This window comes from Chenopodium album, chromosome 2, assembly GCF_948465745.1.
Source record: "Chenopodium album chromosome 2, dcCheAlbu1.1, whole genome shotgun sequence".
NCBI classification, from domain to species: Eukaryota; Viridiplantae; Streptophyta; class Magnoliopsida; order Caryophyllales; family Amaranthaceae; genus Chenopodium; species Chenopodium album.
In genome coordinates this window covers 14,808,390-14,834,598 of record NC_137835.1, presented here as the reverse complement: position 1 = coordinate 14,834,598, position 26,209 = coordinate 14,808,390, and the positions used below count along the sequence as shown (strand labels likewise).

The 26,209-nt window shown below is 35.9% G+C and overlaps 1 protein-coding gene and 1 pseudogene across 1 annotated transcript; both read right to left on the bottom strand.

Annotated features, from left to right (window-relative positions):
• Positions 1-3,013: 3,013 nt before the first annotated feature.
• LOC145569080 (uncharacterized) lies at positions 3,014-7,089 on the bottom strand (annotated as a pseudogene).
• A 1,147-nt stretch (positions 7,090-8,236) lies between these two features.
• Positions 8,237-12,977, bottom strand: LOC145596731 (importin subunit beta-1-like). The gene is made up of 3 exons (XM_081652941.1): positions 12,664-12,977; positions 8,928-11,344; positions 8,237-8,834 (listed from the first exon to the last, which is right to left on the bottom strand). The coding sequence occupies exons 2-3, from the start codon at positions 11,330-11,332 to the stop codon at positions 8,636-8,638; spliced, it is 2,604 nt and encodes an 867-aa protein (XP_081509067.1). The 5' UTR covers positions 11,333-11,344; positions 12,664-12,977; the 3' UTR covers positions 8,237-8,635.
• Between the last annotated feature and the right edge of the window lie 13,232 nt (positions 12,978-26,209).

The following is a 26,209-nucleotide window of genomic DNA, read 5'->3' as shown; positions in this document are numbered from 1 at the left end:
AACAGTTTATATAAATTAAAATAAATAAAGGGATAAAATTTGATATATTACAATAACTACAATTTTATTGTTACTCTCCACTAATTTTAATACTACCTCCGTTACAGGTTATGTGCAACGATTTGACATAAAGCAGAGGGGAAAAATGTCTAATCGTTGCACATAACCTGTAACAGAGGTAGTAACACTTTTCACTACTGTCAAAAAAAAAAAAAAAACACTTTTCACAGTACATTCTACAGTACACAAATTTTATTTTCATTGAACATTTTAAGATAAATGTGATGCCCACAGATCAAATCTCCGTTTGCTTGGTTTTTTCAGTAGTCTGCTTCCATTCTAGGTAATTACTTTGCTTTCTCCTCAATTCATGTCCTTTTTCAGTCCTTTTTTTCTTTGTTTAGTTCACTGTTGTTTTTAGCTCTTGTTTTCCTTCTCTGCTGAAGTTTGATGTTTTTTTTAATTATGTCTTTTTGTTCTTATTTTCTTTTTACTTTTTTAGGCTGTGTTACTTGTTATTACCTTGTTTTTTTGTTGGGTTTATTTTAGAGTTTTGATTTTAATGGTTTAGAGGTTCTTCAAGTTGTTTTCAGTTTTGTGTTTAATGGTTTAGAGTTTTGGGTTTTCCTTTGGATTTTCGTAGCTGGTGAGTTGGTAAGTTATGTGAGGTTTCCTTTCCCTAGGTTGTTGGTTGTTCTTGTGTAGGTTTTCTACCCTTAGTTTGGCTTTAGGGTCTTATTATGGATTTATTTCCTGCCTTCATTTCTTTTTATCATCCGGATGATTTTAATGATGATAATATTATCCATCTTCTTTCCTCTATGGATAATCCAAGTGATGTTGTAGTTTGTTCCTCGGAGGTCAAGGAGCAAGGGAACTCCTTCTTCAAGGTTGGCAAGTTTAAACTTGCCTTTTCTAAGTATGAGTGGGCTAGTAAATTGTTGTGTTTTACTATGCCGTGTTCTTCGGAAGCTTTTACATCGTTTCGATCTTTGGCTTTTGCTTTGCATCTCAATCTTGCGGCTTGTGCTTTGAAGCTTCTTGATTATTCTGCTGTTGTGCGATATAGTTCTTTTGTGTTACAGTTTGACTCCTATCATATTAAGGCTCTTTATAGGAGGGCTTCTGCATATCAAGAATTGGGCAAGTTTCGTTCCGCTAGAAAGGATTTGGTTAAGGCTGCTAAAAGTGAGCCAAATAATGTAGAAGTGTTATCAAAATTGCACCGTGTTGAGGATTTGTTACAAGATAAATCTTTGGCCGATCAGAAACAGAAGGGTAAGATGGCCCAGCCGCCTGTTACTCAACTTGAGTCGACTCTTCAAGTTCCCTATGACTGTGTAGGTAGTTGTCAGGTCAAAGAGGATAATTGTACTGCGGAAATAGTTGCTCCAATTGCTGACTTTCAAAGTAGTGCTTTAAGTTCAACTGATGTTTTGAAACCAGTTTTATTGCCTAATTCAATTGGTGATGTTAAACATTGTATTCTCTCTCCACCGGTTGCAGTGAGTGCTGATATGGAGTGTGATTTCCAATCAGATTCAGTTAATCAAGACAGGGATTGTAAGGTTTTTCCACTTGTTTCAGTGAGTGCTGATATGGAGTGTGATTTCCAGTCGGACTCGGTTAGTAAAGACAGGGATTGTAAGGTTTCTCCACTGGATTCAGTGAGTGTTGATATGGAGTGTGATTTCCATTCGAACTCGGTTAGTAAAGGCGAGGATTGTAAATTCTCAAATCCTTTTCGTCAAGAAGCTGAAGACTCTCGTACGCATAAGTTTGTTTCTCAACATGGCTCGAGTTCATCCCTTCGGCTTTCTTCTTCAAATTTACAGCAGGTTATGCAAGGCAAGGTCATTCAGTTCTACCATTCTAAGTCGATGTCGTTAATGTCAGTTCGGATTCGTCCAAGTAAACCTTCTATCCAGACAGAGGTCCCCCAAGATGTAACTTCTAGGGAAGCAGAGACCTCTATTTCTACTTCAGTTAAGTTCCTTTGTGGATTGGAGCGACAGGCAGTGCCCACTTCAGAGTTCCAGTCGACTCCCATTTCCCGGTCCATGTGTGTTCCGGTTTTGCAGTCTTATCCGGAGGAGGTGATCACCTCTATCACGATGGAAGTCTCCCACGATGTGTAGCCAAGTGTAGAGGGGTCATCTACCTTACCTACACTAAATGTATCCTGTGATGACAAACGGCAGATGGCGCCCATTCCAGAGTCTCAGCCGGTTCCCATTTTGCAGCAGTCCTTAGGTTCTCCAGTGGAGCTCAACAATTCGGAGTGCATGACTACTGCCCTTTCTAATGTTAATAGTTATGTGGGAGAAATGAGTTCACAGGAGATAGTGGGAAAAGTTTGTGATTTCAGTTTTCAGTTGTCCACTTTGCATTCCAGTGCCAGGTCTTTGGGTAAACTAATTCGCCATCACAATGCTATTTTTCATCCTCGGTTTAGGAGAAAAGGTTCTTCAGTGGATTGCCAGGTGGTTCGTGTTGGTGCAAAGCGTGATCGCGGGCCTAGTGTGGACTTCAAGTTTTCCAACTTAGCTCGAATAAAGTTTGCTCGCAAGCGTCTCTTTGGTGCTCTTGTGTAGTGTAGTTGGTTGTTTTCGCTTTTATTTGTATTTCTTTATTAGTACTCTTTGTCAAAAAAAAAAAAAAAAAAAAAACCTGATTAAAGATTACCAATTTACAAGGTTTTCTTAGTACAAACACAATGATAGACTACAAAATACAATTATTTACCAAAAATTGTCTCAAGTATTGACTTGATTGCTCTAAGCCAATCTAATGCCAGTGATCAAGCTAATCAATCAATCAATCAATCAATCAATCAATCAAAGCCTTAATCCCAAAAGTGGGGTCGGCTAACATGAACCAAATTTGATTATTCCGTGTAGAGTGATCAAGCTAATCAAGCCTAATAAAAACAAAGCGACCACACTGTATAAATACAGCCGCACAGGTTATTCAAACTAATAATTGTTTTAAAACAAAAAAAGAAACCCAAGGTTTACACAAGAAATAAGCCTTCCATCACGGTAACAGCTTCACCACTTATAAATACACTTTGTGATTCTTCATTTACATGTAACATTAAAGTTCCTCCTCTTGAAGATGCCTGCCATACATAGGTGAAAATCACAAATTAATACTACATATATATTTTGACATTGTGATTCGAGTTGTGTAGATATGATGGTGGAGACGTATATGTACAATGCTCATTTTGACTGTGCATACGTCTCCACTATCCAATTATTGATACGAGTAGTATGACTGTGTATGAAAAATAAAAGATGGTGTACGAACCATATAGGCCTTGAGATCAGATTTTCCGAGTTTTTTGCTCCAATAGGGCGCCAAAGCACAATGTATACTTCCACATGCATAATCCTGATCAAAATCCGTTGACTTTTAATATAGTATTTATAAACTATTTACACTTTTTTAATTAAAGCCGTGTTCTCTTCACCCTAATAAATATTAAGACCAAATAGCTTTAATTAGGACTAATCGAGTCCAATCTAGTGTAAGAATAAGGTTATCAACTATCAAATTCAATCAAATCTCTCAAGTCCAAATTCAAATAATGAAGAAAATGCACCCTTATAAATATTAAAGAATCCATTTTTTGTTTCTCTAAAAAAAAAAAAAACGTCCAATACATATTAAATGTTTACATTTAGTGAGTAATGAATGGTGGAAGAGCAATGGGAAAGTAATAAATTAAAGGCTTTAATTTACCTCCATAAATCCAACCCTAGGAGCAAATAGACGTGAAATAAAATCGAAACCAGAAAGAGGAGGAGCAATTGCTGTGATAGCAACTGTTCTACCAGGCCATTTACCAATATCATCCATATTTGGGTCAAAATTTGTAACATCTTTGCTAGACTTTAACTCAACCTGTACATCATAATACATAACCCGCTAATCAAATTAGTTATTAACATACTCATATGTAATTTAATTACGAGCATATTAATTATGAAACGGAGGGAGTACATACTATACCTAACAAAATCAAAGAAAGTTCTACTTACTATAAGATCATTTTCTCCTGATGACATTTTCGCGCAATTTACTGTAGATGGACCATTGAGGGATCTAGGGAAAAACAACATCTCAGGGGATTTAAGTTGCACCACTGGATATAAGGGAAAGTGCAACTGAATTAGAAATTTATGTGGATGAAGTTGATAATGAATTCATGATCTACTTCTAATGTTTCGCCATTTTGATTTTCCAAAATTTTCTTAGCCATAAAAACCCCAGATTTTGTGACAAATTGGACTTCGTTGCCTTGGACCATCCCTGTCGAAAATATTGCATGTGCACTTGCTAAGGTTCCATGCCCGCAAATTTTTATCTGGTGACATTAATATGATTATTAATAAGGAAGAAATTAACAAACGAAAACAGAATATGAGAGGGAAAAAAAAAAACAAAACATAAATTATTATACTCCCTCCATCCACAATTATATGCAACATTTGCCATAAATGGGTGCTCTCTATTATGTGCAACAATTTTTTTTTTCTTTCCTTTTTAGTAAATTTTAAAGAGTAAAAAGACATCTTACCAAATTTAAACATATGGAGCCACTTTCTCTCTCTTATTTCCCAATTCCCACTCACTTTAATATAATAAAGAGAGCGAAATTATATTACCAAAGGATGGCTAAAACAGCACCTTTGAAACCAAAGTTTGTAATCAAAAGAAATACGAGTAGCATGTAGCAATCAGGGGGAAAATGATGTTGGATATTTATGTTGTAAATATTTTGTATTAATGAAGAATTATGTAGAGTAGCGTCGTACGACAATTTGTATGACTATTGGATTATATATTTGGATAATTGTAACTTTTCATTGGTCATTGCTAATGTGGATAATTGTATTATTTCATTATTAACTATTCATTAGTTATAATGGTTAATTGAATCTTTTCATTACTTGCATCTTTTCATTCATGTTTCTTTGTCTATAAATAGTTGTTGGTTGTTTTGATTTATTTATTTTTTGTTTGTTTTTTGAAGAAAAGCGGTTAGTGCATTAATTTATAGAAAGAGTGTCCATAAGTACATACGGAGAAATCTCGTTAGGCACGAGATGATCCCAACATTGTTCACACCCTACGGGCACTAACCTAGCTAGATGATGGGCAACAAAATTCCCATCACGTCTAGCATGAGACCAACAAATGTAAGAAATAGTTGTTGGTTGTTTTGATTTAGGCATAGATAGAGAAGATAAGTTTTATTTACTCTCTCAAGATATACATGTATATAGTTGCGGTTACTCTAATCTAGTTTGTTCGCTAGTTTCTTATAATTACAATACCATTTTACAGAAACAAAACCCGTTCTATCCTGGGAGACAATTGCTTAATAACCTTGGGTATCGTAGAGGGAGCAAAATTGTCTCAAGGACACAACGCGATTTGTTGGGCTCGGGTTACAATAATTACATTTTCAATCAAGTATATATAAGGTATGTGTAATATTTAATTTGCTTTATATATATATATATATTATATATATATATATATATATATATATATATATATATATATATATATATATATATTATATATATATATATATATATATATATATATATATTATTTGATTTTTAATACTCCCTTCGTTTTTGAATACTTGCTCCATTTCTCCATGTGCGGAGTTTTAAGAGAAATTGGATAAAGTAATAAAATATGGAGGTAGTGGGGTAGTTGAGAAATAAAAAATTGTAAAAGCAAAATTAGTGGAAGAATAGGAGGAGAGAGAGTATTATATTGAGTTCACTAAGTGTGAGAAATAAATTAAATATTGTAAAAGTTTTTCATAAAAGGAAATAGAGCCAGTATTTAAAAATGGCCGGGAAAGAAAAGTGGAGTAAGTATTTAAAAACGGAAGGAGTACTAGTTTAGTGTGGTACCAACAACAAATGAAGATACATGCTATCCAAACTAGGCCAACCCCCAAAGGCGAGGGAAGGCAACCAAACTAAAAAAGGAAAAACAATGCTAAAATCGAAAGCCGCAACAGGAGCATAATTAGAGGACATATAAGACCACTTTCTCTCTCTTATTTCCCTCCTTTTTACAACTTAATTAAATTCACCTAAAATTAATTAAACTACACTAAAAGTTTTGTCTAAGAATCTGCAAAAAGGACGTTTGGTGCAAATAATCATAGGCGAAGGGAGTATTTGAATTTGGTATTGGTAGGATTAAAATGTACTCCCTCCCTCTCTTCCTAAATAATTGACATGTTTGACTTTTTTTCATTGTTCATATACTAAATTTTACCTTTTTTTTTTTTTTTTTTTTTTTTTTTTTTAATTTTTTAAGTAGGTATTAATTTTCTAGTAAAATTGAATTTCATATCCTATGTAACATGTAAATCATCATGTGCTATTCAAATTATTGCGATTATTTTTAAATGGGCGGAGTTTCAAAGATAAAAAGTTATACCTCTGAAGTAGGACCAAACCATCTCAAATTAAATCTAGGTCTCTTTAATGATATTTCCAGATCAGTCATCTTTGTCAAGTAACAGGTCAACCAATTAAACTCTTGAGCCATTGTTTGCAAGCATTCTTGATCCTTCTCTCTATCCAACAAGAACACCACCGCCGGATTTCCCTTTAGAGGAGAGCTTGTAAATGCATCTATCTGTAAATACGGTAACAAGCTACATGTTCAAATCATCGGTAGAATTCGTTACATACACCCGGATGTACCGTACGTACTCCCAATTAAATCAAGATTAATTTTTTCTCTTCATTTAGTGATTAAAAGAAAAACAATCATCAAAATAAGTACAAAATACCCAGGTTTACCGTACATCCAAGTGTATATAACAATCTCTCATGACTAGAATTTGTTACACTATTTTGTAATAAGGGTTATGTTTAAGCAATAAACATATAGTTACAAATTTTTCGAAATGGTATGACAAGATCATAAAAGCTTACTACATCTATTAACTTATTAACATTGATGACAACAAATGCACAAATTTGAGAAAGGCACAAGAAAATGTACCACGAAGTATTTGAAGGGTGCTTCTGATCCAGCCATTTGCCTTGTGCAATGAGATTATAAACTTAATGCAATGCAATTTAAGTTAAAGATATAATTTGCATTTATTCCAACTCACGAAGTTGAAGATATATACGTGCTTTCCAATTCTCTAACCTGATATTGGAGGCCTTGGAGCCTTGGAAGTTTAACATTAAAAATAATACAGAGTATTAACTATCTGTTTTTGAATTAAAGCATTGACTAATCATCATTAGTCATAAAAAATAAAGCAATTACTTCTTATTTTATTAGTTCGGTCACATAGTATTTTCTTAGCAATAATAGAGTTAATTACTCCATAATTTTTAGCTAGAGAGTTATATTAAGGCTACCAAACTGTTCCATTTTGAAACCAGGGTATATTAAGGCTAATTAATGATGCCTCTTTTGGGAAGAACTAAATCGTTTTTTTTTTTTTTTTTTTTTTTTTTTTTTACAAAGTGCAATGGCAGCAGGTAGAAGTTAGGAGCTCTGTCAAGCAGGACAGAGGACATTACAGCAGGGGGGCAATCCTCCATCCAAACAAGACTCGCCTTGAAGGAGAGAACACATTTGGCCATGGAGTGTGCCGGTTTATTACAACCTCTCTAATAACATGTGAAAACAAACAAATATTAAAAAGACTACTCATAGCACAAATATCGTTCACAATAATTTGCACTTCAGAAATTTCCTTTGAGCAGCCATTAACCAAGTGCACAAGGTTCAGGCAGTCTACTTCAACTTCAATCAAACGAAAACCGGCTTCATAGGCAAGTTGAAGACCAAACTTTAAAGCAAGGGCCTCAGCTTGGAGAGCAGGCATCACACCATAAATTAATCGACCTGCAGACATCAGCACGTCCCCCACCAAGTTCTTTACAAGCATCCCAGGCCTACAACATCATCTCATGCAGCTGCATCTGTATTCAATTTTGTCCTACGAGGGTGGGGAAAGAACTAAATCGTTGGAACACTAGGAAGTAAGCCAAATGTACCACTTAAAAAGTGAACACTAGAACTTCACATTTTAATACAGTATCGCACCTTATTAAGGCACAAGAAAAGTCAAATTATAGACATTCAATTTTATATACTTCAGCACAAAGCATTCCAATGACAGCATAGGTTCATAGCACAAGTTTAAAAAGAATTAACCACATGATTAATGCACTAAAAAATAATTGATGGAGAAATTATGAAGCAAACAGAATAGACTCAAACCACCAAAGTAGTGGATGCATTGAATTAATCAAAGTTTCACAAGGCCAATAGGAGGCCACCCCTTTTAATTCAGTGACCTTATATATAGATAAGGATCAACCCCTCCCCCCAAGTACCCCAACCCCTAACCCGACCCAGATCTTGACACCAAAACAACTTAGGTGACTGAAACCTTGCGAAGACCAAAATTTACGTCAGACACGACGTGAATACTGGACCTCAGACTCTTAAACCCTGACATAACCCATACCTGATACCCCCCCCCCCCCCCAACAAGGCTTAGAACAGAGGCAATGACGCATGCTGACAATTTTCCTGCAGCGATTTAAAATACTGCTTCTCATGAAACCATAACCTGACCAATCATCCCCTGAGTCCATAATGCGGTATCCTTAAGCTGCTCATCACCAGATTCGAGACACTCGTGGATGAAATCAACACAAAATGAGCAGTCCTTCAAGAATATCTTTGCATTTTGACCAAGTGCATCTGCAAGATCTCCCAGGACTGCAATTGCAGCTTTTGTCACGCTCTCATCTCTGCACCACAACCAGAACATAATTAAGATTAGATGAGAACAAAATATGAAAGAAAGTGATATGACACCAAGAATGGGTAGGGTTCAGACATACCTATTTTTGTCTCTAAAGACAAATTCTAGGAACTGCAGAAGATGTTTTGCATGCGGAACAAGGAGCTCAGGCTTAGCATCCTTCAAACCCTGCAGTATCCCAGAGTAAGCCTCAAAGATGCTGCGCCGGAGAAGGTTGCCGTATTCCATAATCTCATCATCATCTGTGTCCATCTGAGCACACACCTCAGATGCACTCTGTAGCATGGGTATAGCATAGCCAAGGTACTTCTCAAACTGTGCTCCAATTGAAAGAGCAATATCACCAAAGCAAGAGAATATTGGTGGTTTGACAGAACGATGTAGGTCACCACTGGAGAGATCCTTAAGAAGGAGGGCCATAATTCCATCACAATAAGGTAATATCTTATCATCCAGGGCACGGCAAATATCACCAACTACACCAACTGTAATGCTACAGACCTGGTACTCTTCAAAATTCTGTAAACCCATCTCCAAATACTTATAGAACTCCGGCATGTACTTCCCAAAGCCTGGTCCAGTTGCATAAGCTAATGCACCAATTGCAAGCATAGCCTCTTCATGCACTGTAGAACTGCGACAAGCAAATATTCTGAGGAACAAGATCATGATCTGATCGGCAAACGTTGTTATGATCTTTTTTGTCTCATCAGAATTAAGTTTTTGGATGATGACCTGTAGGACAGCACAGAGTAGGGCTTGCAGATCCCCTTGTTTTTCTTTATCAATTGGAAGCTCAAAAGACAGTGATAATTTGTTCATTATAACATGAAGCAACTGTTCAATAATTTGAGCTGTTTCTGGCACATTAGCACACCTAACCACCTCATTTAATGTTTCATACGCAGCAGACCGTAGTTTAGAGTCATTGCTGTCTGTTCTATCAGCAGCTGCGATGAGAGAAGCTATAATCTGTGGGAGATAAGGTGTGAGGGTAGATGAGCTTGCTCCATCCTCCTCAAAACCTTGTGCAAGGTAATAGATAGCACCACAAATCTTCTCTGCCACATGTGGGGTATCCTTAATGCCCTCCAGTAGAACACCCAGAATAGGTTGGAGGTTGGCAGCATTAATGACTGAAAATCCAGAAGCTGGGCAATGTAGCAGCTCAAATATGCGGCTCAATGTCCAAGCAGTTGTGTCCTTTACATGATCGTTTTGGTCATTCATTGCCTTAAGCAGGAATTCCAGACCCGCATGAACTAGTGGCGAGAGCTTCTCAATGCTAGGGCCCTCGAGGATTGAACCAAATGCATATGTAGCTGCTTCACGGGCACGCCATTCTGGGCTAGATATGTTACTCTCGACAAAAGGCATCACAAGCGGCACGACAGCATCACCAACTGTCCGCGCCACAAGACCCAAACATGTCCCACCAGCCATAGACAGATTCCAAGTGCTGTCATCCTGGTCTTGATCCTCCTCTTGCTTCAATAAAGTTTCCAATAACATTGGTACCAAAAACTGTAAAGCTTTCTCAATGAAGCGAGAATGAGAGGGATCAGACTGGTCACTCTGCCCTTCATAAGATTCTTGAATATCGATTTCTTCATCACATATGGAGCTCCAAAATTCAATTGCTTGAAGAGCAACAATCTCCTCATCCCCTTTTACTGCTTTTGATGTAAGCTCAAAGAGAGTCTGCATGTAGGGTTCAAGCACTATGTAGTACATTGATGCAATTGCCACAAGACATTCGTAAGCAGCCTGCCTAATCTCTACTTCCTGAGATGTTGCAGTTTCACAAACCACCTTCATGATGTAACTCCGTTCCATCTCATTCTTAAAGTTAGTTTCTGCAAAAGCAAGAGCATTATATAGTGCCTTTGTTGCTGCAAGGCGAATTTCTGCACTATGTTGAGCAAAGTTCATTCCCTGAACAACAGCTGTCAGAATAGCATTCACTTCACTTTGCTCCAGCTGTTCATGGGATGTCTCCTCACAAACATATCCAAGGGTCTCTAGTGTTGCTTGCTTTAATGAAGCTGGAGCATCTGGTTGAGTCATGTTATTAAGCAAAGATCCAATCAGATCAGGCCACTCCTTCCTTGGAATTTCAATGGAAGCAATTTTGGCAATTACTTGAGATGAAGTGTGCCATGCTTCCTGTGTCACAGACATTAATGTCCTCAAAAGTGACTCCTTGATTTGCACCTTCACAGAAGCATCAATAGCCACCCACTGTTGCACAAGATGATCCTTCCGAGAAGCATCCTTAGCATCTAATGAATTTTTCAGCACTATACCAGCCAACCTACGAGATTCCATTGGCTTTCCATCATTTGAAAGCTCAGCTGACAATGCATGCAGAAAACCAGAAGGGTTCTGTTCCTGGAACTGCCTGAGGCTAGCCTCGGCCTCTGTGCGGGTTTTAGTATCAGGTGATTGTGCTGCCAGCAGATATGAAGTAATATCCATCGACATTTTCTCTTAACACTGCATGTAAAAGGAAAATTTTGATCACATATCAAGAAAAATGATTATGCCAAGAACACAGTATGCTAAGGTATAATAACTTTAGATAAGCATATTAAAAATTCAACAGCTAAAGGAGCAGAACACCAAATTAAAAAAATAAAAAATAAATAACAAAAAACATGACACCATAAAAATTCAAAACACCAACATCATAAAATATTAATCAAGAACAAACCGAGACAACAGACACTTGAACAAGTCCTAATTTGAAAAAAAGGGAAAAGCTCCTTATGACCCTAAAATACTACTCCATCCGTCACGGAATAAAAGCACGCTGTATTTTTTTCACTATTTACATACTAATTTTGATCATAGTTATTTAGCATCATGTTAAAAACAAATTTTTTTTCTTGAAATATGTTGTTAAATAGGAGTTAATTTAAAGTTTCATAATATCAACTTTTTAATATTTTTACTAATAATTAACTGCATATATCTTGGGTTGTTGCTTTGGCATGTATGTCAAGTTTGATGTTGTAAATTATTTTGGTATAGAAAGAGTGTTTTTTTTCACCTTATTATCTAATGTTTTCCTTCCTCAGTCTGTAATTAGGTGACATGCCCAATGTATGGTTTTTTTGCTACCATCAATTCAACAATAAAACATATGTGTATTTCATTTCTCATCTAAAATCATTGGGATGACAAAAGCAATTAAAATTGTTTGAACCGGAATCATAAATACCATTACACATTGCTGAACAAACATTCACACTATTTGCTAAACGCCTAAAAATCCAGCAGAAAAGGCAGTAATAGTATCAGTATCAAACATATATTCGTCAAATTTTCTTCCAAGATAATCAACTAAAAGAAACATCAAACCCTGCACTCGACATTGAACGCTGTAACAACTAATGTCCAAATTTCAAAATTTGCAGCAGAATCAAATGCTAATCAAATATATCATCGCAATTTCAAAATATCATATAAAATCACTGACCTTTATAATTTCAAAACTATCATTTGGAAGCAATTTCTTTTTATCAACTATAAAACAAAAAGGCACAAAATTCAATCCTCAACATCAAAACACACCTAAACATAACAAGAACCCTAAAAAACCGCTAAAATCAACAAAATCAAATGAAACAGTGAAATCCACTCCTAAAATTGAAAAATTCAAAAACCCTAAATAAAACACCAAAAATCCAATCAATCAACCAAACACACAGCAGATCTATCACAAATTACATCCAAAATCAAATTCCACAACCAAAAAAAAAAAAAATACAAAAAAAAAAAATCATAACAAAAGAGAGAAAAAAGTTAGTTACCTCAACACAACACAAAGTGTTCCTGTATAAAATGACGAGAAATTAGGGTTGATAACAACAGCACCTTAGAAAGCAAAAACCTAAACCCTGAAAACCCTAATTGAGTGGTATTATGAAGATTTTGAGAGGAGAGAAAGAATCGAAGAAGGTGAAGGAGGAGAGAGAAAATGAAGGGGCAGAGAAGAGAGAGAAAGAGAAGGAGGAAGAAGACGATGAAAATATATAAAGAGGAGAGAGAAAAAGAGGGTATTTCGAATGTGTCGAAGAAGCGGGAGGAGGTGGTTGTTTGTGGTTTTGTGGGAACAACGAGAGGTATTGCTGCCCGTTCTGCCCGTTTTACCCCAATAAACCCTAGAATTTCAAATTTAGCACGGGTCATATTCTTTTTTTTTTTTTTTTTTTTTTTTTTTTTTTTGAGTAGGGCTATTTTAGGTATTTGGGTCCAATTTTTAGGGGTTTTGATGAGATGGTTCAAATCTTTTGACTTTAAAATTTGTTTTTGAATTATCTATGAGACTATGAGGATCAATAATGACATTTTTTTTTTCTAAATATGTGGTGTAATAGAAGTACTATAAAGATTATTAGATGAAATAAACTTATTTATTATTTTATTATTATTATTATTATTTTTTTTTTAAAGAAACATGCCGGAGAAACTTATATAGATGACAATGTATCAAGAAGTACATACAGAGAGATTTCTGGGGGGCAACATTCAACCCACACTTGTTCAACCCCTAACGGAATAAACTTAGCAAGGTGATGTGCAACGAAGTTGCCATCCCTTTTAACATGAGACCAAATTACATTATCAAAGACACTACAAAGTTCAAGAATCTCCCCAAATGCAGTATCCAGCTCTGAAAGAAAAACAACTCCTTGTTCAAGTTGTTTGGAAAGAGACGGGCAATCCGTTTCGAGGATGATCTTCATGAAACCTTGCTGCTTACTCAGTCTAGCCATATGAATAAAAGAGGAGTTAGTTGGGCAATGCTCAACTAACAAGTGAATAATTGTTTCCGAATCAATGGACAATTATTAGTCACGTCTATGTCCACCATTCCAAGCCAGTCCTTGAAGCACACCTAGCTAACAGCTTGATGCGGTTCCAAGGCATCAATATTGTTATTATTAGGATATTTTTGTTAGTTTAATTCGGTTAGTATAAGATAAGCTTAACTTTAAAGATCATATTTGCAAAATATTATCTTTACAAGTTAGAGTTAGTTTCCTAGTTAGATTAGAATTTGTTTTACCGATTTTTAGGCTAATTATTTAGCTTATAAATACGTGATGGTGTTCAACGAAAAGTATGATTGATTGATTTGAAATTTATAAAGTTTTACGTAAGCTTGTGCTTGTGTATTCTTGGCCTAGTTTAGGTTTTAAGCTCGTGTTGCTTAGCGTTTCTTGACCGAGACTCAAGATTCCAAACCTTTCAACTGCGATTGAAGGTTATATCCATCAAAATTCATATCAAATTGGTGTGACTGCTGTTTGACGAGGGTCGAGTTTGACAATTTGTGTCAAAAAACTCAGTTTCGAATGTCATATTGATCGACTTGGTTCTCCTTCGTTTCTAAAGATTTTGAGGTGATTCTTTTTTTCAAATTGGTTAATTTTTTGTCTAGTTTTCACCTGCAAAATTTGAGAACTTTTCGAGAAGCATAGCTATTCAACTGGGTTCGTTCTTTACACCTGGTCAAAAATCAAATTAATCTGCCATTGTTGAGAAAAAAATAAACTGCGATTACTTGGCTGGGAATTTTTTTTCTGAATTTTTGGTCGAGTATTTTAGACAGATAGGGCTAGCAGTATACAAAATTTCAGAATTTTTCGAGGTGTTTTCATTGGGTTTTGGTCCTCGTACTTTCGATCAATTTCTGGACTGGTTTTGTGTGTTTTCTCATCCACATAAACATGGAAAATAAAAGTTGGTTTGAAGCATTTATGATGGAAATCAAGAAAATGAATGAATGTTTGGATAGAATTGATGCTCGTTTTCAAATTCGTGACGTGAGATGTGGTGTACAAGATATGTGTTATGAGAAAGAGAAACTAGAGCAACCAATTGTTGAGGCTATATACGAGGAAAAGATTGTATCTTTACCGAGTGATAATCTTACAAATCCAATTTTAGAGCAATCTCATGAACAACTAGTAGAAGAAAAAGAAATTATGGAGCACAAAAGTGTATATTTGTCTAGTTTTGTTGACGAGGAGGTTACATTTGAACTATCTAAGTTGGTAGCAAAAAGTCAAATTTCTACAACTTCCTTTTATGGTGATAATTGGGATACAAATATTTTCACGTATTATTTCCATTATATTGATTGCATTGACAAAGGTGTGTCATCAATTAAAATTTTGGAGCATTCAATTGAAGTTTGTGGTGCATTCATTGGTGTAAAATATAAGCATGACGTGGTTGGATGGAGACATATTCTTTTACCTCATGTTCGTTTAATTTGGTTGATATCTTGGTTCCATGATTTGCTAAAACTTGGGACAAGTTTTTTTCAAGAGGGGGAGTATGATGCGGTTCCAAGGCATCAATATTGTTATTATTAGGATATTTTTGTTAGTTTAATTCGGTTAGTATAAGATAAGCTTAACTTTAAAGATCATATTTGCAAAATATTATCTTTACAAGTTAGAGTTAGTTTCCTAGTTAGATTAGAATTTGTTTTACCGATTTTTAGGCTAATTATTTAGCTTATAAATACGTGATGGTGTTCAACGAAAAGTATGATTGATTGATTTGAAATTTATAAAGTTTTACGTAAGCTTGTGCTTGTGTATTCTTGGCCTAGTTTAGGTTTTAAGCTCGTGTTGCTTAGCGTTTCTTGACCGAGACTCAAGATTCCAAACCTTTCAACTGCGATTGAAGGTTATATCCATCAAAATTCATATCACAGCTCTGCCTTGTTTTTCAAAAAAAAAAAAAAAAAAGGCTCTGCCTTGGTGTTGGAGCACACATCACAATTTGTGGCAAAGACGACTTTATAAAGAACATTCGTAATGTTAATAAAGAACATAATAATAATACTTCCTCCGTTTTCTTTTACTTGCAACACAGCCTTGTGGCACGTGTTTTGAGGTCGGGTTTATGTAATGTAAACGGACAAATTTTTCATTATAATTTTTACAAATGATACTTAACCCTATTCTAATTTTCGCGTAAAAATTAAATTGATGAAATCGCTCGTTTACCCTCACTAATCATCTCCTAAAACTGCGTGCTTAAAAGGTGTGTTGCAAGTAAAAGAAAACGGAGGAAGTTTAATATAATGAACATTATTTTTTTATTACCTCGCATGATCCAAAGCAAAATTTTATTGAACATTACAAAATAAATGAACATTATGTGGTAGCTAAAGTATACGGACGCGACCCCCAACCCACGGGGGGAGCACTGAAGTGGGTCAACCTCTTTTTGGCTTCGGCCAAGGCTATTGCATCCTTTGCCTTAATGAAAATGATCAGCCTGAAAAAGAGCCCCCTGTCTTTCTTGACTATAAAGCAATGTGGTGTCAAACTTCTGAAAAGTCATCGCTGGACCAGCTATTTCATCTTTCATTTTTGGTTAGCTTTCTCGTCTTTTAAGCAAATAAAAGGAATCTTGTAAGATAATATATGAGTATGGATTCTTTCGATTTCTAAAGGCCTAGTTGGAACAAAGGCAGGACCGTGGGCATTCCTCTACAATCGACGGACCGACCAATGAATAACATAGAAAAAGAAGATACATTTCAGTAGTTCATTCACCCCCTTTTCTCGCCGCCAGGCGAAGGGCAGACGGAAGAAGGTCTCCAAAAGCCCTGTATCCAGCTTTAAGAAGATATTACAATTACAATCAAATAACATGGATCTTTAAAATAGTTTATCAAAAGATCTAATAAACCTACGGAGTATATCATTATATTAAATAATAAAGGGACATAAAGAAAGAACATAACGTAAATAATTAATTATTGTACAACATTAAATCATATAATACATTATTTTTTTGATAAATAATTAACATCATTAAATCATATAAAGAACATTTCAAGAAATAAGATGACCATAAGATAAATATTATAACTAAACATAACAAATTTAAAATAAATGACGAAAAATATAATTGATTTTTAAGAGTTTTTTTTTAAAAAAAAGGAAATAATTAAAATAAAATAATTTGAAAATTGAAATTGTGAGAATGAAATCTAAATTTTGAATTTGAAAATGAAAACTTAGAATATTTTTGGGAGAAATAATTGTAAATAGAGAAATTATGAAAACTTGAATATTCTGAAATCCGACATAAGGTGTGTTTTCGCCAAAAAAAAAATAAAATAAAAAATAAATAAAAAATAAAAGTTAAGGTGTGTTCTAGCAAACAAAAAATTTATAAGACGATTTCTTTAAAAAAATTGTGTTTTGCATGGAGGTTTTTGATAAATTTTCCTTTATTTTACTATAGTGATTATTTCTATGGTACACTAAGCATATATGGATTAATTATCTAATCAACTTAATATATGGTGTAGGATTAATATTGAGAACATATGGTTATGATTAAAAATACTAATGCGTCAATGACTAGAATGTCATTATATGTACTTCGTATAAAAGATTAATTATATCTATCTTTAGTAATATATAAAGAGAAAAGACTTTTTGGGTGATAAATTTCACTATTCCCAAATTGTCCTTCTCAATTTTCAATATTACCTCTTTTATTGATGATTAAAATAAAAAATTAAGTATCAAATATTATTTGTTATAAAAAAAATAAAAAAATAAAAAAAACTACCTTATCATAACTGCTCCCACACATCCTTAAAAAAAAAATAAAAAAAAAACTGCTCCTACCCCTATAAAAAGGAAAATTGGAAAAGAATAATCTCACCTTTGTCCAGTCTTCCAAAAACAATCCCAGCTTTAATTATTCTAGAAATAATCTCACCTTCAACCCTCATCTTCTTTTAACGGTCCTTTTGAGCTACAACTTGTTTTACAGGTTAAGTTTTTTTTTAAAAAAAAAAAATTAATTTTGTTTTGCTCTTTATTCTTAATTCCCCCTCCTCTCCACAACCACCGTACCACTGACACCACCAACATCCCCACCGTCGCCACCTTGAATTAGAACATTCACGTCACTTATCTTTTTCCTACCACTCCACATTCAAACCCACACATAATCCCACCCTTTAAAGTTTAAACACCATAACCCCCCAAAAAGCTCATGTCTAGCCAACTACAATAACCCCACCCATCAATTCTGCAACACATATTAACTCTCCCTCATCGCTAATACCAATCAAGCAGCCCTAAATTGTTGTTGCAACTCTACTCATCACTCTATCAAATCACACAAAAACAAATAAATTATACAATTCATACAATTAAATACATTTTTTTTTTAGTTATTGAGGAGATAGTTTATAATAATTGAAGGCAAAAGCTTCAAAATTAAACTGTTTTTTTCTTAATTGGGGTCAACTTGCTCATGTTGGGGGGTGTTTTAGGGATTTTGTTGTTGTTGGTTTGTTGTTGTCGTGAGACGGGGTGGTTGGATGGTGGTTGTCAATATTAGAGTCAGTTTTGGTGTATTTATGTTAATATTGTACTTATGTTAAGTTTATCTTGTTAGGTTTCCTATTGTATTGTATATATATGTGTGTGTGTGTAGACACCCATTTGTGTCTCCCCAAAACCAAACCCAGTGATGAGTGTCTTTCACGTCGAATCATAATCGAATGAAGTGAAAGTGTGAAAAGTCTAGCGTTGCGGATAGTTTTAATTTCTTTTCTTTTCTCTCTGTTTTTGAAAACTTTATTTTAAGAAACCAGCCAATCCAGTTTGGTTGGTCCATGATATGGGTCCAATAGTGGTGTAGTTGGATGGGGCTTGCAAAGACTTTTCCAATGATATATTATAAGCCCAATTCCGATGAATATTGAGGAAGTTATGGCCAATTTACCAAACTGGGCCCGGTTTGAGCTTTATGTGCGGCCCAATGATCTAGGGGAGGGCCTAATATGGTTTATCATTCCTAATGCAATTAGGAATGGTTTTAGTCTTCTAGAATCTTCTAGAAGGTTCTTTTCATTCCTAATTCAATTAGCATTGATAAGTTGACTTTGTTGACTTTTCAGAGTTTTAATCAAAATCAAATAGCATTTTCGAAGGAATTATATTATTTTATCCTCCAGTACGGTGAACTTATCGGATTTTCGAAAACGCGTTAAAATCAAGACTGGCGTCCAACCCCAGGCCTTGGCGCCTGGAACCAGGCTTGGCGCCAGGCGCTAGCCACTGGTGTCTGGCGCCAGCTAGCCAGGGTTGGCGCCAACCTTGTTTCCTGAGCGTCAGACTCTGTTTTGTTAAATTATCTTTTTTGGCTAATTTTCTCTATAAATATCGTATCAAAAACTCCGTTTTCATTCACTAATTCTCTTCATTCTCAAGCTTTCATCAACAATCATTAATTCTAGCATTCTTTCTTTCAATTCTTTCTTACTTTGTTTTCATACAAAATTCCGCATTCACAAGATCTAGAAACACCTAGCCATATTCGAAGTTGCCTTCGCCCTATACGTGAAAGGTTTAATTTCTGAGGGTTTGGTCCCAAATCTCTATTTTAATTATTTAACTTGATTGTTGTTTATTATTTTCCTTGAAGTTACTAACGTGTGTATTTTGTAATTAGAAAGAGGTACGAGGCATCAAAGTAAGTACTTTAATTGATTAATTGATATTATGATGTAGATATCATGTTTATATTATTATTATGATATTCCTAGTATTATGTCTAGGGTATTTTTAATATTAAATATGCTTATTATGATTCCTATGATGCCTTTTATGTTCTTCCTAATATTTATGATTGTTAGTATTATGTTAGGGTTAAAGACTTGATTTTTATTGCTTAGTGACATGCTAGGGTTTGTTATTAATCTTGTTAGTATCATGCCTAGGATCTTGCTATTATTATTATGCTTTAATATTAACATGAACATGATTATGATTATAATTGTTTTGATTTATGATGATATTATTATTTTGATTATTTTATTTATGATGGTATTATGATTATTATTAATTATGATTGCTATGATTATGATATTCGTTATTGTTCATGGTTATTATTAATTATAATTTGATATTCATAATTGTTCATGATTATTATTTATGATTGTTGCTTGATATTATTTATTGCTTGATCACCCTTTTATTGCATGTTTAAAGGGAATTTGGTACTTGTAATCACGCTTAATAAGATAATTAATAATTTTGTTAGGGTTAATTTGATTATAATTCAAGTGATCGCCAATAACAGTTTTGTTTGTGCATTAATATTCAACCAACATAGATTAAACAGGTTTAGGGTTGATCCTATTGATTGTATGTTAGTCAAAAAGCGCACATGAATACGATCAGAATAAAGTAGAGGCCTATTATTAGGGCAGGTTCAATCTCTTTTAGGTTAGATTTGTACCTTCATCCCCGAACCTTTATTTGGTTCTAGACCTTATGGAGTTGACGATCTCTTGGATCGTTAAGGGGTGTAACCTTCACCTCGTGAACGGTTTACAAGTTCCTAAAAAACTTGTTGGCGACTCTTTTGCTCTATCTTCTTCCCTTTTGGACGCCACCGTACTTTAGTGTATGATCACAGTGGGGTTCGAGCTAGTGGGATTTTAAAGGCTTGAAATTATTCTCTACAGTTTTTGGCGACTCCACTGGGGAGGATTTCTATTTTAATTCCTGAATTTGTTTCGGCATGATTTAGAATGAGTGGATGAGACTCGAAAAGTTCTAAGTATTTCATGTGCGTAATTTTGATTAACATTATTGTCATATGCATAAAAAGGTTCTCATTGGAAAGACCATCCGTAATGAGTCAAAAACATAGGATTTTACACGTAGGAAATTTGAGAAATATCTTTCACAACTAGGACTGAAATAACATCGCGCGAAACTGGAAGATTTTATCGAGCACAGAAAGCTGCTGAGGCATGTGGGAAGTAGCGTCAGGGGCCAGAGGTTGGCGCCAGACTTTTTGCCGTAGCGCCAGACGCTAGCATTGGCGCCAGGCGCTACAGTTAAAATCTGGCGCCAATCTCTGTTTGCTGGCGCCAATTTCCCCCAATACCGAGCCAGAAATATGCGTTCTAATTTCGACCAATTTTTCGTATTGTTTGCTCGATCCTATTTCCCGATTGAATTTTTTCTCACTTTTCTGAAACCCATATGTGTTCTACATATGGACATAACCCTCTGGGAATTCATGCTCCATCTACCCGATTGAACGCTCCGTGCAACAAAGGGTACATCCGAGAATGTTGAATTCACCAAACCATGGAAGCGAGTTTTTTTTCTAAAACTCGCGGTGTCCCATCTACTCGCGCCAGCCCTTCACGGTTAGGCTTCCGCGCGGTGCATCCGGACAATTAACCATGGACCCTCTATTGACTAAACCATATCCCGAACTTTAGAGAACTAGAGCCATGGTTAGGTTGCAAACTCATTGCATCATATTGTGCCTACTTGACTAATTGTGCATTATTTGTTGTGCATACTCTATGTGATTTTTCCTAACCGTTTGTTTGACTTGTGTTAACACTAAATAAACTTATTAATGACTAAAGGACTTTGTTTAATTAATTAATTAATTAATTTGAGCTAATAAATAAACATAAAATCGAGTCATAGTTCCTTTAAGTCAACCCGGATTTTTATTCCCGTATACTGCACAAACGTCAACTTGTTTTGGTCATAGCTGGAGTTCTAGAAAGAACTACGAGTCGTACAACCTATGGATCTGAACCCCAAGTTTTATCTTTAATTTGGCGTTGGTTTCATCTAAATCAGAGTCACAGATAAAAAGTTATGACTAAAATACCACAGTCTGTCCAGTTTAATGCATATACGTGAAGTCTTAACTTAGTCTTTGCTTGAGTCTAGTCACATAGTCTAGCCACATGGTCATGACACGAGTCTTAACGTACCATCTACACTCACTAGTCTTAGCACACACTTTGAGTATATGTCACCATGACCATGTCTTAGGTTCATGCATGAGTCGGTATTTTCCGTCGTTTAAGTTGGGGGTACATTTTATTCCTAATTCTTCATATCCCTCCATCTACATCACTTTTCTTCACATTCTATTCCGATCTTTCTTCACTTCCTCCATCCATTGCATGTTGAATAAAGTTTGAGTCAAATAATTAACAATGAATATCTCCAAATTCCTTTTCCACAGTACTTGGTCGAGGAGAAAAGGGCGATTAATCAAGGACAACCTCTTTATTCAGGTCTCGCTTTTTGATAAACCGATTCGTCAAAAGAGGAAGGCTAAGAAGATAATGGCAACTCAAGAAGAAGTCAATGATCTTAAGAACCAACTGGCTACTGTGACTAAGACACTGAAACTTCTCGCACTTAGGGTCGATGACCCCGTGAAGCAACAACAGATGAACCTCATGCAAGAGAGTCTAAGCAAGCTATCTAGTGACTATAAATTTTAGGGCATGAGTTCACAAGGGGTCTCGCTGGACAAGGAACTTCTTCCGCATAAGTTCAACGCCACTGACATCCCTAAATTCAAGGCAACAGATAACCCTTACTTCCATCTAAGAGCTTTCGAAACTATAATGAACATTAAGGGTATCGATAAGAAGGTACAAGTGCAATATCCAAGTTGAAACCGACCATAGACAACTTGAGATGCTAAGACAAAAAGAGAATGAAGGCTTTACTTCTTTCTTTAATAAGTGGAGAGAAACTTCCGCCAAGATGATTGAAGTCCCCACCGAAAAGGAGTCTGTGAAGATGTTTATCAAGAATCTCCAAGAAAAGTATTCAAAGCACTTAAAATATCAACACAACTTGAATACTTTCAAGGCCGTCTATGACATAGGTATCAAGATCGAAGACGACCTCGCAAAGCAAAAAGCTACTAACAATAGTAACCACGGTGGCTGGAAAGGAAAGAAGAACGACAATCCTTCTTCTTCCGAAAACGCCCACTCTAGTAATAATGTTAGTACCTTCGACCATAACGGTGTCTTAGCCATGGACAATCAAGGATCTAAAAGGAAACCCAGGCGAGAGTTCACGCCCATTGGAATGACCTACGATGCTGCTTTCGATCGTCTCTATGATCGAGGATTAATCAAACCTATTGGCCCTACCGAGGATCCAACACCAGAAAATCGATCTTCAAGATGGAATCCAAATTCCTATTGCAAGTACCATCGAGGAAACGGTCATACCACTAATGAATGCTACAGGTGTCAAAATCTCATTCAAGACCTCATAGAAGCAAACAAGGTTCCATTGCCTCTAGCTAGCGAGAAGACTGGGTGATGATGAAGCGAATAACACAAGACAAAAGGCGAGCTGCAACGACAAGATTTCATGGCCTCTTTTTCTATTTCTTTTTCATTTTTTCCTTTCCCCTATAAGTCTAGCGTAGGCACCTTTTTCTTTTCCTTTAGATTAATTTTTATAATTTATTCCTTTTCCCCTTTTTAATAAAATGAGCATTTATTTCCTTGCATATGATCATCACATTAGATTGCAAAAAAAAAAAATAAAAAAATAAAAAAAAAAATCCATGTCGAATTAAGCACAAGGTATACCAATGATTTAAGGCACCCCTTTGTAGCCACATCATATCTCCTTTCACCTTTCAAATATACATCCTTTTCTCATAAACCACTTTGAGCCTCGTCTAACGATAGACCTTCCTTTTTTTCAACCTACATCTACCTAACCTTGGGATGGGATGGTGTGCAACTTTTGCAATTCTAAAGAAAACTTGAGTGAATTCAAAAGATTAAAATAGCAAAAATAAATAAATAAGTGTACAAAAGGGAAAGTGTTCCAATGTCTTTGATATGAAAATATCTTCGATAAGAACACGTCTCAGATTGCGTCTCTTATCGAGTGTTCGGTACCGTGCCTGAGAAACATGAATGCCAAGCGAGTGATAGACCGCATGATCGGGATTGCCCACACTTATAAAAATAAAATAGATGCTAAAACAAAAGAAAGGGCTAAAAAAGAATAGAAATTCAAGCATAAAAATATAAAGATTCAAAAGCGAGGTTGCACACCTTGGGGGCTAATCGAGGGTCTTGAGCCTTTTATCCTCTTCTTCTATAACCTTTAGCCTAACCACGTCACAACCCTTAAAAAGACCTTTTGAGGTATACACACACTTGTGCGAGGTTCGGCTAGAGCTACGTTCGGCCTGATTCCTAACGGATACGTAGGCAACTTCACATCGAGGTGCGGCCGTAATAAAAATGCATTCATATTCACATTCACACACTTGCACCATGATCATATCAAGGGATATCCAATGCTCATCCCTATTCATTTAGAGCTAGACTTGGGGGCTTGATCCCTACATCATTATCTTACCTAGCCTAAGAGTCACTACCATTTGACTCCTTTAAAAAAAAATTAATATTTTCCCACACACTTAGCCTTTACGGCCTAGCTTTAGTGTCAATTCCACACACTGCACAGATACATGACCAAATATGCTTCCCTTAGGAACCCTTTGTCATGAAATCTTAACATAACGATGAAGCATGCCTTGTCACATCACTCATCACTCATAATTGTCATTACATAGAAGTATGAAGTGCTTAGCCTCCGTGCCTAAGTTACCCAAATACTTTCATCATTGAGTCAACCATTGAGATAGCCTAGGATGGATTAATCCTTGCACCTTGAGAGACAGTATCAAACAACATCTGACTAAGCTCATTCAACATGCATCTTCAAACTTCGCTTCTTCCTTTTCACGTCTTTCTTTTTCGGGAGAAAGTCGGTACCCTCCACAAAATTGACGGAAAATTTTTGCTTTTTGCATTTTTCGAGTCGCACGATCACATTACAATGCACACACGAGTCATGTACACATTGAGTCATGTCGTGCCATATCACTTTGATTTGAGTCCAACACATGTGTCATTACACTTCGAGTCGAGTCAACCTCGAGCCAGTCAAACATATCGAGTCAAGTTTATACCTTGAGTCGTGTCAAGTCGATGAGTCAAGCAATACTAAACCTTAGGTCAACCCTAAGATAATTAAAAAGATTGGCAAAGTTCTATAGTATAAAATAAATACAGGTGCGGAAGAACAGGGAAGACCCTACTCCAGCGCCTGGCGTCAGAGATATTTCAGTAGCGACAGAGCTCGAAGCCTCTCAAAAAGGTGATTTCGACTTCATACAGCAATTTCGGGTTCCTTGGTACGCCAGTTAGCCCCTATAAGCAATTTGACATGATTAAGTAGTCGGTTTGATTACAGTCTAAGTGATCGACCTGACGAAAGATCGTCTCACTTAGCTTAAGCGCCTAAGTATTGGCTCATCACAAGCGCCAAAGCATCGGTTCAAAAGCAAGCACTTAAACGACAATATTTCCAAATATGGATTGTCGCGCATTCTTATTAAACGACAAAGTTTTCCAAAAATTGGATTGTCATCCCCAACTGACAATATTTCCAAAAATGGATTGTCGTGCATCTTCTTCAACGACAATTTTTCCAAGATTTGATTGTCATCTCTGGCAAAGTTTCCAAGCATGGATTGTCGTGCTCCTTCTTTGTTTGGCAAGTTTTTCCAAATTCGGATTGTCATACATTCATCGGCTCGTTGGCAAGTTTTCCGAGATTGGATTGTCATACACCCAATTCCCTATAGCAAAATTTCCCAAAGGATTGTTGTAGGTTTCTATTCATCATAAATTTCGGCAAAAGTTCCTCAACGTGGATTGTCTTCAGCAAGTGGCAAATTTTCCCGAAGTGGATTGTCGGTCGACTCTTTTTGCAAATGTTCCAAGACGCGGATTGTCAATTGTGGCAATAATTTCCTAAAAGGATTGTCGCATAGCGTTGGCAAATTTTCAAGGTGGATTGCTTTCAAGAGTTATATTCCAAGATGTGGATTGTCGATCGTAGTAAAGTTCTTATGAAGGATTGTTACGAAGCATTGGCAACTTTTCCCAAAAATTGGATTTTGGCAAATTTTCCGAGATACGGATTGTCGCTTCATCGTGGCAACATTTCCAAGGATGGATTGTTACGAAGCACTGACAACTTTCCCTAAATCGGATTGTCATACATCATACAAGAGTTGTGTTGGCAACTATTCCCAAAGAAAAGAGGATTGTCATCACAGCAAAAGCACCGTCATACTGGTTCACAAGCAGCAAAGTACCGACGTACTGGCATAGCAAACATTAAGAACCAGTGATCTTTTCGAAGACTATCACAGCGGAAATTAGAGTCATATCAAAAAGAAGCTCTTTGTTCAGAGACGAGTGAACATCGAAACAACAAGGTGGCGTTCCCTAGATTGTGGAGAGTTGTCACAAACAACTGAGGATTGTTTCAAGAGAAGCAATCTTCGATAGTATTCCCTTGGACGTGGAATGTTATCAATGCGGATGAGGATTGTTTCAAGAGAAGCAATCTTCGATAGTATTCCCTTGGATGTGGAATATTATCATAGCGGAGGAAGGTCGTT

What these genes read in the sequence shown, in the direction of transcription:
- LOC145596731 (XM_081652941.1), bottom strand. Translation starts at nt 11,332, where the DNA reads ATGTCGATGGATATTACTTCATATCTGCTGGCAGCACAATCACCTGAT. An exon ending in GTCTTTAGAGACAAAAATAG is followed by an intron (nt 8,835 to 8,927) that starts GTATGTCTGAAC and finishes GTTGTGGTGCAG; the next exon opens with AGATGAGAGCGTGACAAAAG.